Raw genomic sequence first — 14,344 nt, forward strand, 5'->3', positions numbered from 1 at the left:
GATATTGTTTCTAAAGTTTATAGTGCAGCTTTTTCAGTGTCTGTGTGACTCCTCGGCTTCTTTTTTCCCTTGCTGAACATTCCCTGTCTCTTGGCTCAATACATATTTCTCTGATTATTGAGCAGACTAATTATTTGGAGAAGTGATTACAGTAATTGAGACTTCAGGTAACCTTTATAGTCAAATTCAGTGTTACTAACCCTGGCTAGCAATAGAGGCTTTATGTACCAGATGAAAACTCCTCCAGTAGTTATGCTATATAATGAAATTAGATGTTGGACTTTCCACAAGAAAAGAACAATTTATAAATGATCTTCTATGGCTGTGGTTTGATACAAAAACAGTGTGTCTGTGTGTGTTGTTTTGAGTCCATGTGTGTATATGTCAGAGAATACCTTAACTTAGAAGGGTCCCATAAGGATCATCTAGTCCCACTCACTGAATATGTTATATGTATATCTCAATTACAGTGATGATTAGTGGCTTCATAGTGCTTTTCATAATTGCATTTATATTTTATAAAAGGGATTTAAATGAATGGAAGGGAAGGGTTTTAGCTGGCTGCATTTTTTGATAAGGTTATGTGATTTCCTTTCTCTTCAGGAAAAGAAAAACAACATTCTATGGCTACTTCATCATAAAAAGTCCAAAGGAAGTGCAAACACAATTACCATAGAAAGTCAATATCTTTTCCATTCACTTCCAATTTCTGTTTTTAACTTGCTTAAGTGTTAACAAAAATGTGAGTGTGGCATTCTATTTTTATTTGACTTTGCTTGTCTGTATCCATGGCACCACCTGTGGTCCCTATCAGAGTAAGGGCAACTGCTTAAAAGCTGTTTATTTCTTTGTAACACCTGCCCCAAGGTGGAACGCTCTACTTTATGGAGTGGATTAGCAAGAAAGATCTTTTTCGTCTGAGCATCTTTACTAGGCAAGCGCAGAATTCATGCAATATAGGACAATGGCAAAAAGCAGAGTTATTTACAATGAATTTTTGAGTACATATCTTATCTTGTTTGGAATTGGAGGGATTTATGCTAGACAATGACAAATGTTTCATACTTGTCAGTGCATTTCCTCTTACTGATCTCAGATGCACTTAGATTGTATTGTGAAAAACTCTTCTTTGGGAAGAAAGGTGGTTTGTTGAGCTGTTCAATGGAAAGTTTAGAATACTGAAAGGAGAAATCTTTGTTCTATAGCATTTAAGAAACTTATCTGTTCTTAAGACTTATTGTAGACTAAGACTTAATCTTTTGAAGACTATGATATGCTTAGAAGTGTTGTACAACTTAATGATTTATCTGTATTTATAAATAGTATTTGCAGTGTACCAGTTATTTCTTTGCTTTGCCTTAGAGCTCAGTCCTAACTCTCCTGATACATGTATTTCACAAATTTGTAGTGTGAGTTGCTAATTTAGAAGAGGCTACTTAGAGGGCACCATCCATCGAAACGTCCCGGTTTAAGTTATTCTATGAAGCCTAATGCTTTTGAGTAGTATGTTGTTTGCAGTGATTTCAAATGTTTATGGAGACATATTTTTAAACCCCCTTTTGTAGTAATTTTTGTCACCATTTTGTGAACACTAAGCTTTAAAACCAGGTATCCCAAGGTTGGTTTGTATTTATTTGGTAAGGTTAGTGTGAAGAACAATTTTGTCAATTAGACAAAGTGGAGTCTTTGTAACGGTATTGCAACATGTGAGAAATTGAAAAGTTCTTTGCACTGGAAACCAAAAGGAACTGTCCTTTGGCCAAAATAAATCCAAGTTGGCTGTAGTTGACCTAAGATACTGGTTGGAATGATTTGCTAATCTGTAGAAGGCTATAACCATGTATCTCTAAGTAAAGTAAATGTCCCTGTTTGCAGAGGAGTTGGATTACCCATGAATTTGAAATATAGACTTGAGCAAGGTAACAAATTTTATTTAAGACTTTACCTTTTTATACAAGTGTCTTGAAGAACTTCCTGTACTCACATAGTCATGCATAATCTTTTACATAAATGTTGTCTAAGTGTTTTTGTAGAACTCAACTACGTGTGTATTGATTCAGTTTTCTGTTTGGGATTGAGCAGGATTATTGCTGTCATTGGTGACCGTGTGGATTGGTGTGGGATTGGCTACTCAGGAGGAATGCAAGAGTGAAGATAGTGGAATCACTTCTTCTGGAGGTGTTCAAGAGGCATCTGAATCTGGTGCTGGGTGATGTGTTTTAGTGGTAGAGTCTTGTGCCTGGGATGGAATGACCCTGCTCACCTGCACAGGCTGGGAGCTAGAAAGCAGCTTTACAGAGGTTACTCTGGGAGTACTGGGCAGGAACTGGAATATGAGTCAGCACTGCACCCTTGCAGTGCAGAAAAGGATCAGCATCCTGGGACTCTTCTAGCAAGGATGTTGCCAGAATGTGAAGGGAGGTGATTCTTTACCCTCTGCTCTACGTCTGTGAGGCTTCTCAAATCAAATTTTTGGCTCCCTAATTGAAGAAATAATTTTAACTACTAAATAATTTTACACAAGTCTGGTGCTGGGGCTGACCAGCAAGGTGAGGAGGGGCCAGGAGGATATTGCTGCAAAGAAGCTGAGAGAGCAAGGTTTCTTTGGCCTTGAGAAGGCTTGGTGGAGTTTTTATTGTCTAGAACTCCCCGATGGATAGATGTGGGCAAGATGCAGCCACATTCTTCTCAGAGGTGCACAGTGGAAGAAGGAGAGGCCATGGAAGATGGGAACTCCAACGCAGTGTGAAGGGAAAAAATATAGCTTACAATAAAACGGGTCAAAAACAAGTATAAGTTGTTCAGAGGCTTTTAAAAAACTTTGCTTAAAGGTCATCTAGGCAAGACTGGACTACCTGTTCTAGTTGACACTGCTCTGTTCAAGCAATTGGGCTAGGTGACCTCCTTTCCAACCTCCATGACTCATCAGTTTGCAATTTATTGCTATGACAGAAAAAAAGGCTGACTGCCTTGAAGTTTCAGCCAGTTTCAGGAGAACAGTATTTTCAGGATTGCATCTCTACTTTATTTCCTTTATACTCTGAAATTGTAGTGCAAATTGCCAGGCTGTACTGTTCAGCAAGCAATTATTCAAAATTTAAGAGAAAACTCAAGTACATAGTTTCGGGTTTAAAAAAAATAAAATTCAACTCTATTATTTTTGCTCAGGGAACAGATAATCTGGCACTTTTGTACTGTTTTCTATTCAGAGGTGTCTCAGTGGATTGCTTTCATTAATAAATCAAACCTGTGTACTTCTACAAATGGGAAACTTCGACCTTGAGTTTTGGGTCCCTGTGGAAGTTTGTGCCAGAACCAGAAATATAATCTGATGTCTTGATTCCCAGTTCACCACTCTGACAGCAAAGCAACCCTTTCCCTTCATATATAATTGATGCTAAAAGAATGGTTGTCTACTTAAAATGTCTGAGAACCTGCAAGGATAAGTGTTCCAAGCCAGCTTCATTTTGTGCAAGCTTGGTTGCTCTTGGGGTTGTCTCATAGGCTGCTCACATTTGAATTTATCCTGTTGTAGGGACAGAACTGAGGATTTAGGGATTGACACTTATTTTACATCCCATGAGACCTCGAGATTGTCCTTTGTGTTTTTGGCAATCTGGCTTCCAAGTCATCTGGAATCCCTGAGGAGCTTTCAAGTTCAAGGCTGAAGAAGAAGGGAGTGTGTAGGAGGAACAGATAGAACTGAAGTGACTATTGGAAAAAACAGTAATACATTGTAGTAAGGTGGCTTTCTTTATTTGAGTGTAATTTGTATGATGCAGGCCCCTTGATGATGATATCTTGATGAGTGAAGCAGAATAAATAATTTAATCCTTGACCTTTCTCAGGAAGTTTTATATGAATTCTCACTTCAAAATGACATTTGTCTATGGCTGCTGCTACTTGTGCCTGAATTTTAAATACATTATATGTATTGGTGTGTTTACATTCTAAATATATTTTTGCCTATTAGAATAACTAGAGCAAGTGACCAGTATCAATTAATATTATGGCAAATTTACATTAAAACCGTATTTCATAATTTGACCTCTGAAATATATTTTTTTTTATTTTCTAAGGCTATTTAAAAGGAAACATTCCTAGAGTGAGGGTTGAGTGTATTCCTAAGTGTTGACTTAACAATCCCAGTCTCTTTATGTCTAAATCAAATATGTTGTGAGAGGGTGATTGATGTCTGGGATGCTATGAATTTGTGCAACAAGGCTGGAAAACCTCTTCATTTTATTGCTTAGTATGTGCTAAGTTACACCATATCCTTAAATTCTTTGGGTAAGGTATCTGGATTCCTAGAAGAAATAGCATGCAATTGCTTGCTTGGAGACAACATCCTCTGACTGTAGTGTGAGTGTGGTCTTTGCTCTGAGAGTCACAGAGCCATTTGAGACTTAAACAGATGTGGCAGCACCTGAAACTCTGCAGCATATAAGCACCACTTTCATTAAAAAGATACAGCCTGACAAGGATGGAAGAAAAGTGGCACACACCTGTAGAATTAATGTTGTGTCACTTGTAAAATGTTTGTGGTGATTAGTTTGTATTTATCTTTTTGTTGTCTGGGAGGGAGAGTTATTTTGCAGAAGCCATAGGAAGCAGGAAGGCAATAAATAAGTCCTGATTCAAAGAACGCCTTTGTAAAAGTGGCCACCCTACATTTATAATGAGAGCTGCTTCCTTCCTTCTAGTGTCTGTTGGTTTTTGTTCATGGAAGTTATGATAAAATACTCCTTAAAAATTAATTTGCAGAGTATGATAAAGACCTAAAATGAGATGTGCTGGAAGGACCCTTTGAAGTGACAGATTTAAGAAAAGGTCTATCCCACTGACATGATTCTGCCCAGGACAGGGTTAATGTTTGCAGCAGACAGGAGGAGGGGCATGGCTAGGACATGGAGATTATTCTGTACCATCTCAAATCATCAGTGGGAGAGGGGAAAAGGGAATCTCTTTGGGATAAAGGGGTCCATTCTGGTCAGGGTAGCCTGGTGGGGGCAGTGGTCAGGTACTGCTGTTTCCATCTGAATCATTTGCCTCTTTCTTGTGCCCTCTGCCATTAGTAATGTTGCTGTTACTGTTAATTTTTTTTATCTCATTACTGTTTCCATTAAATTGTTCTCTCAACCTGTGATCTTTACCTTTTGGACCTCAAATTTTCCTCTCCAGCCCACCACAAAGGGACGGGGGAGCAGGGGCTGTGAGTCAGTGATGTATGGTTTCATTGGGAGCGCTAAACTGGGGAATACCATTGTGAAACTACAACACGCAGCAGGTTTTTTTTTTGTAATAGTAAGTAGTTGCATTACTTAGGGAGTCTGTGCTTCATGACTGGGGGCTGTCTCTCCTGAAGAGTGGAGAGACTCGTTGAAAACTAAGTGATTTCTGAGTTTGATTACTTCATTTTTGTATTTGTGTATTTTTTGGGGCATCTGTAACTTCTGAACGCGTGTCCCATAAAAGAATTCCTTTAAGGCATTTTAAATATCCTGTTAAAAAATATCACTATTATTCTTGTTGGAAATCTAATTATTGTTTTTATAAAACCCCTTTCATACTGTCAATCATCTTTCAAATTCCTTTGTGATGAGTTCTTCTGGTGTCAGTATCCTTGATCTTCTGCCTAGTTTTGTTCTAAGTCTTTTGCAGTTTTCAGAGGACAAAAACTAACATCCCCAAATGTGTGTAATAGATATTTGAGGTATTGAATTATGACTTTTCTTGTCATAATTCAGTACCTCATACTTGTCATAACATCTTTCTTGACTGAAAGGTGTTAGAATTCTGTTTATCCTTCTGCACTGTGTAGTTAGCACCTTACTTAGGCCATTTTTAACATCTTTACTTACCTTTAAATACCAAAAGTGGTATTTTTAGAGATTGGGCAAGATTCTTGAAGTATGACTTGCAGCTGCCATTTTCTTCTTACAATTTTGTTTTGCTGTGTGAATGGGGAAAAGATCTAGAAAGAGGTCTCAGTGAAGGATTAAATAACAAACCAGGAATAAATAGGAACACTAAGAGTTATGAGATTACATTTCTGTGCTCTGGAAATAGGAAGGAGAAAATATAAAGGAAAAATACACTAGCAAGGTTGAAAAGGAAGAGGAAAGGGCTACTAAAATTTGTTCTAAAAATAAAAACTTGCACAAAAATTCCCTTTGAAACATGGCAAGTATGTGATGAGATTGCCTCATACTGTAGTATGTGTGTTAATAAGCAGGGCATCACTGGCTTTTGCAGTGTCAAATTAGATGCTGCTCATGGTCCCAGAAGTTAACTGTGTTATTGGATGTTTGCTTGAGTGTGGAGCAGTACAAGTGCGGTGTTTCTTAGACATCTTCAAATACAGTCAGCTTGAGGTGTGAAAATACCATTATCTTTGAATTTGTTATTGTGTGCTAATTTGTTTTTATGATAAAATGTGACATTTCAATAATTATCCAGAGATAACTGAGATTTTTTTTTTTTAATTGGTGAGCTGTCTTTAGTTAATCTCTTTTATCAGTGAAAGAGACCCCCAGGTTTTCAGAAGGGTGTGACTGATTGAACATTTCAAAAGTGCTGAGTTGCAGATTGCTTCTATTATGTTGGAAATATTTTTTGGCAGAGTTGAGATCTTTCTGTGGCTTAGAATTACAGTGGAGACATATTAAGTACAAGGATTGTATCTGTTGTTTTCTCTAATGGAAAGGTTCATTTTCTATTAAGGTGTTGGTTCTGTAGTTCAGTTACACAGAACAACACATAAACACCATTAATAATAATACTGAAAATAATGAATGGAAATTACAAAATTATTAGTTGTGGACCACATTTGAATATCTTGTCGTATACCTGGAAGGATTCCTTCTGTAGGCAGGGGCAGAAGAGTGAAGAGCTGATAGCAATAACTTTTCATTTACTTAAGGGTTCATTTATCTCTTTGACACTGCATGAGATCCTGTTTATTAAGAATAATGCCTGGAAGTTGGCAGTTATATTCTGTATGAGTGTGTTAATTTCTTCCCATATGCTACGAGGTTGTCCTCACAGGAAATAAAGGGACTTTTTCCCATGTTCAGTTGCACTGAACTGTTACAATCGTCAGACCGGACAGAAACAATGGGAAGGAAAGTTTCCTGTTTTCTGCAGATATTGAAGTGTCTTCGACCCTTACCAAGGAAGATCTTCATTCCCATTGTGGCTGCGCAGAGAACTGATTGTCATTACTGTGTGAAGATGCTGTATCTCTCTTGAAACACAGTGCTTCACTCTTTGATGTTTTAAGGCAATTTACCGTCCCTTCTGTCCATCTCAATTACATCTCAGTATTTGCACTTAGAAATAACAAATTGACAGCAGGGAATGCTTCAAGTTGCCTCTTCATAAACACTCAGATATATTATGCTGTGTTTAGAATAGTTTTAGATAGGTGATGAAATAAAGCTTGGACCTGACTGATATCCTCAAAAGGAAAGCAGAGCAAAATCCAGATTTAGTAGACTTGGAAGTTTTCTGTAATAGTAAGGATTTGAACTGCAAAAAGGAAACATGCTTTGTTTTTAGTCTGCTGTGCCCGGACAAAATTGAGGAAGGCTGGTAAATCAGCGTCTCGACAAATGCTCTGATGGAATTTTCATGTGAAGCTGAGGATGAATTATGCTGATACTGCTACAATATAAGCTGTGGTTTTCCAGGTGGGGAAAGGCAAAGCCTCTGACTGGCCCTCCAAAAATACTGTGAAAATCTTTTTAGTCAATATTCAGCCTGTAAGTTCCAAAGAGATTGCATGTCTTTAAATTTCACATACTTGTGTCATAGAACATTCCCATGAGTTGTGGGAGATGACCATTAGCCATGATTAAGATTATTTTAATTGGAATCCATGAAGATAAATTTGAACAGGAGCTGTACTACTGGTAGAATTACTTCATAACATCATTCAGTAAACCAACTTCTTCCATGTTAAAAAGTTTTTTTTTGGAAAGTAAAATTGGAGTTTATAGTTACAGTAGTTTATCATCTGTTATACTATCAATTTTAAAGTAGTTGAGTTGACTAGTTAAAACTCAGTCTCATTAAGTTCTTAAATTTGATTTAGTAATGCACTTTTCAACACACCATCCAGAAAACATAAGTTCTCCAAATTAATTTGCAGGGTACTTCTTCACTGAGAAATATTTTTGATTCGTTCACACACTTTTTTGAGTCTGAGTCAAAATTTTTAGGTGAATTGGTTAACAAAGATTCTTTTGTTTCTCTATCAGGTTCATTTGGTATAGAAATGCCACTTCAAAATGGTTATCAATGCAGTATTACATAAAAGACTCAGTTGTCCTGATATTTTAATAGATTTTATGTAGATTACTGTACAATATTTGTGAGTAAGTGATGCTGGCAGTTGCTGTATCATGAAGGATAAAACAATGAAGGACCAACTGAAGTTTATTTGGGCATCCTGTGAGAAATGTGTACTGGAAATACACTGGATTAATTAGTTTTCATCTCTCTTACAGCAGCATCCAGCACAAACAGTAACAATTTTTGCTCTTGTAGATTTTGCTAATAAAAAAGCTTGGTGTTTGGACCAAATGAGATATCCTTATTACAGTAAGAAAAAATAAAATATTAAAATATGACCACCATGACAACCATTATGCATTTGCATATTGCATATTTTGTAATGAAAAATTCCCCATATTTACTTGCCAAGTGCAATTTGGCTTTTGACTTTGAGAACTGTTAGATGTAAAACAGGGCTTTGGCAAAATGTTATTTTGTGTTTAAAATGTTTGTTCTTTGTATGCTGTTGTCTTTCTTAATGTACCATGGCAGTAAAAGCTGTAATGGCTATTCCAGTCCTTTTCCTGTTGTTTTCCAACCACCAAACAGCTCTGGGATAATACAATGCTCTGACTTTCCTATTTATTTCTAAAACTTTAAATTTCACTTTTTATTAAAAAATTAAAATTAAAAACCCTGCTTTTAATTAATTTTTAATAAGAGTACATGTTTCTCATATTCTGACTAGTGGTAACAAATAAAGCATTTACTACAGTTATGCCACAGATTTCCAAAAGGAATTTACCAGTATATGACAGCAATTTTTGTTGGTGACCCTTTACTCTTCCATTTCTGCAAATTTATTTACTTGGTTTTGTCTTGCAGGAGATGGTGAATGGTTATTGATAGATAACTGGACTTGAGATAGGTGCAACATTCATTGTCAATAGGGCAGTGCACCATTGACACTACAGATGGGAAAAAAACATTGGCATATTAAATCTCCTTATTGTAGTATGAAGTCTTGTACAGTGAAAGATTTGAGATTTTTTTCTGGTTAATGAAAAATGTACATGAACTGCAGATTTTCCACATGCAACCAAATTCCACTTGCAAGGTTTTAGGAGAAAATGAAGCATCTTAAAATAATATTTTTGGCCTTTTGAAAGCTTGTTACTACAATAAATCCCACTATTTTAACAGACTACTGTTTTCACAAATTTTCCCATTTAGGAAAAGTGGCTACCTCAGGTGCTATCAAATACTGCCTTTCTATGTAAAGACTTGTCCCATCTCTTTATAAATTAGTTTCTGCTTCAGCAGATTGTCATATACAGATATATCTAGCCCTCTGTTCCTAGTGTATCTTTAATTCTGATTTACATGCAAGCACCAAATATGACATGGATTTAAAGCCATGATAAGTCATGAACAGACCTAAGATGTGGTTATGGTTAGCATAAATTATGAGGTAGCCTGATTCTGTGCCCGGGCTAAGAAAAGCACCTGAGGAACCAGACTGCTGGTTACATTTCAGATTCTCCTCAGACCTCCAGTGCTTCTGGTGCAGAGTGGTTCAGCTGCCAGCACTCCGCTACCCTCCCCTATTCACGTGGGGACAGGAATTAGGCAAGGCTCTTTGTTGCATGCACTTTGACTGCATACCTTTTTTACTGCTCTTTTAATAACTACTACTCAGGACTTTGCCACCTGCCCTTGGAGAATTAGATACTGCTGCTCCTGCCCAACAGAGGCTTTGATTTTTTTAATTAAAAAGTCTTTGTCTGGTTTTTCCCTTAATGAGAGAGAATGTCTTCAGTGATAAGTACTTTGATAAATGAAGAATGAAATTACATTTAGATTGTTCCAAATTTTCTGTAAAGAAACTTTTACACAACAGACTTCTAAATTTGTATGCTCATACTTAAATGGAAATTTTAGGAATACAAACTTTCCTTAGATTTTAGGATGAGGTAGGGAATGGGCTGCTGATGACATTCTAATACCAGTTTTCTTTTCAGGTTTGTTTTAGTGGCAAATAAAGCTGTACTAAATATGAATAATAATATAATTTTGGCTGTGCAATATATATATAAGAAAGTGGTTGCGGGTCAGTCCTAACCTGAGGCATTTACTAGAGATGCCTATGTCAGGAGTTGTTTATCTAGCTAGTAAATGGATGAAGACAAACTTGGGTTGGAGGCTTTGTGAATGTCCTTTTTTTGCTCACTTACTGAATTAAGTTAAATACCCATCCTAAAAGCTGACTAATAGACTTGTCTCTTGTTTCTTTATTGGTGTTACCATAGAATGGTTTGGATTGGAAAGAATATTAAAAATCATCTATCTCCTACCTCCCTGCCATGGGCAGGGAACCTTCCACTAGATCAGGTTGCTCAAAACCTCACTTAGTCTGCCTTCAGTGGGTGGAATCCACAGCCTCTTTGGGCAACCTGTTCCAATGTTAGATCTTCTCAAACCCAGTCTCCTACAGTGAGTTCTTCATTCTCCCTGTTCCTGCTTCCACCTTTTGCAGCTTGGGTAATGTGGCTGGGATATTTGCTGGTGAAGACAGGTAAAAAATGGCATTGAGTGCCTCAGCCTTCTCCACGTCCTGGTTACCCATATCCTTCCTGAGTGGACCCACATTTTCCCTAGTCTTCTGTTGCTGATGTACCTAAGGAAGCTCATTTTGTTACCCTTGATATCCTTGGCCAGATTTACTTCTGCCACTACTTTAACTTGCCTAACCATCTCCCTGGCTGTTTGGATAATTTCTCTCTATTCTTCTTGGGCTACCTTTCCCTGCTCCCACCCTTTTAAAGATACCTGTTTGTGTTTAAGTTTGTCCAAGGGCTACTTGTTCATCCATGCAGGCCTTTTGGCATTTTTTCCTGATTTCCTGTTACTTCAGAAGATTTCCATCGCATTTATCTATAAATTTTCTGCTTTAGATTTCCATTGAAAACTGTTCCTTATGCTATGAAGAATTCCTTTATTCCTATTCAGTTTTTTTTTTTACTTTCAGTCTTTTCTGCCTGCTTCTAGTATGAATAAAAGATGACAGCTTTTGTCACCTCTCTTTGGTAACCAAGAAATGAATTCATTAAGTGACCATGAATAAAATATTTGTTTCCAGAAGCGTACTTAATGTTTATGTTTGTAAAGGCTTTTACTGGAGCTACTGTATATGCTCAAAAAAGCAAAAAGAAGTTAACATTATCCTGGAACTCTAGTGTCATAATGGAAGTGCTTTGTCTTAGTTTAAATAAATATTTACTTTGAATGTCCAAATTTACATTAGCTAAGAAGACTCTTAATGTGTGTTGTAGATTGTGTATTCTGATAATAGTGCTGGATAACACAGAATGGATAACATTCTCAAAATGCCAGAGTTATTCTGAGATTTGACTGTTGTTTATGGTGCATTCAGACTTCCGTTATTTGGAACAACTGGAACTCAATCCATACTGTTCCTGTCAGAGGTGCCACTTGCTGTGAGGTGGGTATTCTGACAACTGGCATCTGGAGTCATTGCTGAGTCAAAGATGGAGGGAGCAGAGACAGACACTGAGGAATGCTACAAAAACTCCTAGCCCTGCCAATAACAAATTGCAAAATAGGAGACTTGAGTGTCTAGAATTTTATTTTCTTGCCCAAGCATTAAAAAAGTTATGGGTAACAAAATTTGAGTGTGAACTTATGAATGCTGGAGGCTTTCTATGGGTGTCCTGGATTGGTTAGGGAAATAGCATGAGGGGTAGATTTAATTGTCTCTTAGTGACATGTCTGAACCTCTAGCTGGTTCTTTCTAACATAGATTGCCATAGTACAACAAAATATGATGTAAAAAGCTGCTCCACCATTCAGTTGAACAGGATCAGTGGTATGAAAAAGTAGCCAGCATCATTGGCGAGGGGAAAGAGGAGCAGGCTTTGAGGACCTGAAGGAGGTAATTGATTTTTGAAACAGGTGAAGGAGAGGTCTGGTCAATTTTAAGATACTGCAGGGAAAACACAACAATGTGATAGGAGAAAGCACAGTGCTTCAGATGTTTACAATATTTTAAATATGAATTGGTGCCTTTTAAAGATGTGCTCTCTGTTAGTAATGGGTACCTAGACAGTGCTTTATTGATTTAATTTGTAGAAATACCACTCATTTGATCTCATGGTGTAGCATTTAAAGTTGTTAAGGCTAAAAGTGATTTTTAAAGTTCTACACTTTAATGACTATATAATATTTTGAAAACATGGTAATGCTGATTTTGTGCAGCACACCGGGCGTTAATACTGTTCTGCATGTATTTAAGCACTTAGCACAAATGAAATGCTTATCTGTACTATTTTATGGCCCAAGTGAGTAAAACACAGTACATTTGCTTTTAACAAACAAATGCAATGCACGAGCAGAGTTTTCTATGTGTTTTGGTCAGGAAACTGACCCCTTCATATTTTGCAGAATTTCATTAAACATGAGGGAGAGGCAAAGTGGAGCAGGCAGTGGGGTTATTTTCCGAATGTCAGAGAACAGGCTTTTACTCCTGTGTGCGAATCCAGTCAGCTCGACCAAGTGAAAAGCTTGGCAGTGCTCAGTGGAGGCTAATTAGAAGCCTCCACCATCACTGCCCACAGAATCTGTTTGCGCTCAGTATTCTTGGCTCCCTGCACACCGCTGCACTGATTTCACTCTTCATCTGCCACCTTGCTACAGCCGCTGTGCCTGTTCCAGTCCAGAGCCACTGGCTTGAGCAGGATTTTCCAAGCAGTTGCATCTCTGATAGCCTGCACCCTTTCAGTACCAAACATTAAAGTTGCATTGGGAAAGAATTTGACTCTTTTCCCACATGATGAGTGTGTTCATAAATGCAGGATCAGGGGAAAAGAGTATAATAGCATAAATCAACAGAATTATGAGCTGGGAGTGGGTGGTAACAGTGGAAATGTTGAGCAAGTGAGAACAGGCAAAAAAAGCCAATGAATTGTAAGCAGAAATCAGTAGATGAAAACACTTGAGTGCACTCTGCATAAAAAACTTGCACCAAAATTCTGGGTTTCTAGGTCTTCTTGTTTGTTCCTGGTTATTTAGAAATAGTCATGAAATACTAGGAAAGTGAAATTCCTTGCTCTGGTAAACTCCAAGGTTTACTTAATCTATTACCAGCTGTTCTTCTGAAGCAGTAGAGACTTCTGCTTTGAAAGTAAAGGCTGATGACTTATGCAGAGGTGAGTATCAATTTACATGTCAGAATGTATGTTTTTCAGCTTAAGCACAATTACTGGAGTTGTACATCACTGCTCATGTTAATGCAGTTCTGTTGGACAGAGAAGAGCAGGGGAAGATGAGTCTTCATTGCAGTGCCAGGGACTGGTATCTGTTGAACCTCTGTTACTGCTCTTGGAAGATTTCAATGTCATCATATGTACAGCTTTTTTTTCACTGTGGAGTATCTCCCAGTGTTGTAGATAAAGACATAATTTGTGCAACAGTGTTATGAGATCATGGGCAACAGGGCCAGTGCCTGTTCTTTCAGTTAACCGATATTCTAATCCTCACTCTGCTTCCTTCCATGGTTGTCTGTGCTTGACCAGCCCCGTTTTTTGGTAACAGCCAGAGAATGTTTTGCTGACCATCTGTCACATGACATGGAATGGGAGTGATCACACTAGAAGTCCATTGATTTTTCTAGTGTATCCTCTGTCTCAGCTTTTGGCAAAGCACTTCACACTTCATCTGTAGTTTTGCTGTGTAATGCATCTTTGACTATGGGACAGAGATGCCCTGTGTTTTGGATGGAGAGAGATGAGGAGAGAAGCTGCTTCTGGAGTCCTGCTGATCCCCTGCTTGGGAAGGGTTCCTTGTATGAAGTAAGAGATCAGTAACCTTCCTCCTGCTCAAAATCAGAAGCTTCCTTCACAGTTTGGGAGTGGTCTGTTCAGGTCCTCATTTAGCTGTAGGTTACTTGAGATGCACTGTGGTACATTTTGTTTAATAAAATGGGATAATGGGATGCTTTTAAAAGTTATATAGCAAAAGAGAAATGTTCATTAATGAAAAATGTAAAAGC

General features: G+C 37.6%; 1 protein-coding gene across 2 annotated transcripts in view; it reads left to right on the forward strand.

Moving 5' to 3' along the window:
* The window catches only part of PREX2 (phosphatidylinositol-3,4,5-trisphosphate dependent Rac exchange factor 2), a 168,750-nt gene that overhangs the window by 4,859 nt on the left and 149,547 nt on the right, over positions 1-14,344 (forward strand). Inside the window, exon 1 of one of the 2 annotated variants that reach the window (XM_064388513.1) lies at positions 13,473-13,502. The exons of the other annotated variant lie outside the window; for it this stretch is intronic. Coding sequence (XP_064244583.1) covers positions 13,488-13,502 — 15 coding nt within the window. The 5' untranslated portion in view covers positions 13,473-13,487. Of the gene's footprint in view, positions 1-13,472; positions 13,503-14,344 lie in introns of those variants that run through there. 2 annotated transcript variants of the gene reach the window in all.

The sequence above is a fragment of the Passer domesticus genome, chromosome 1 (genome assembly GCF_036417665.1).
Source record: "Passer domesticus isolate bPasDom1 chromosome 1, bPasDom1.hap1, whole genome shotgun sequence".
Taxonomy (NCBI): Eukaryota; Metazoa; Chordata; class Aves; order Passeriformes; family Passeridae; genus Passer; species Passer domesticus.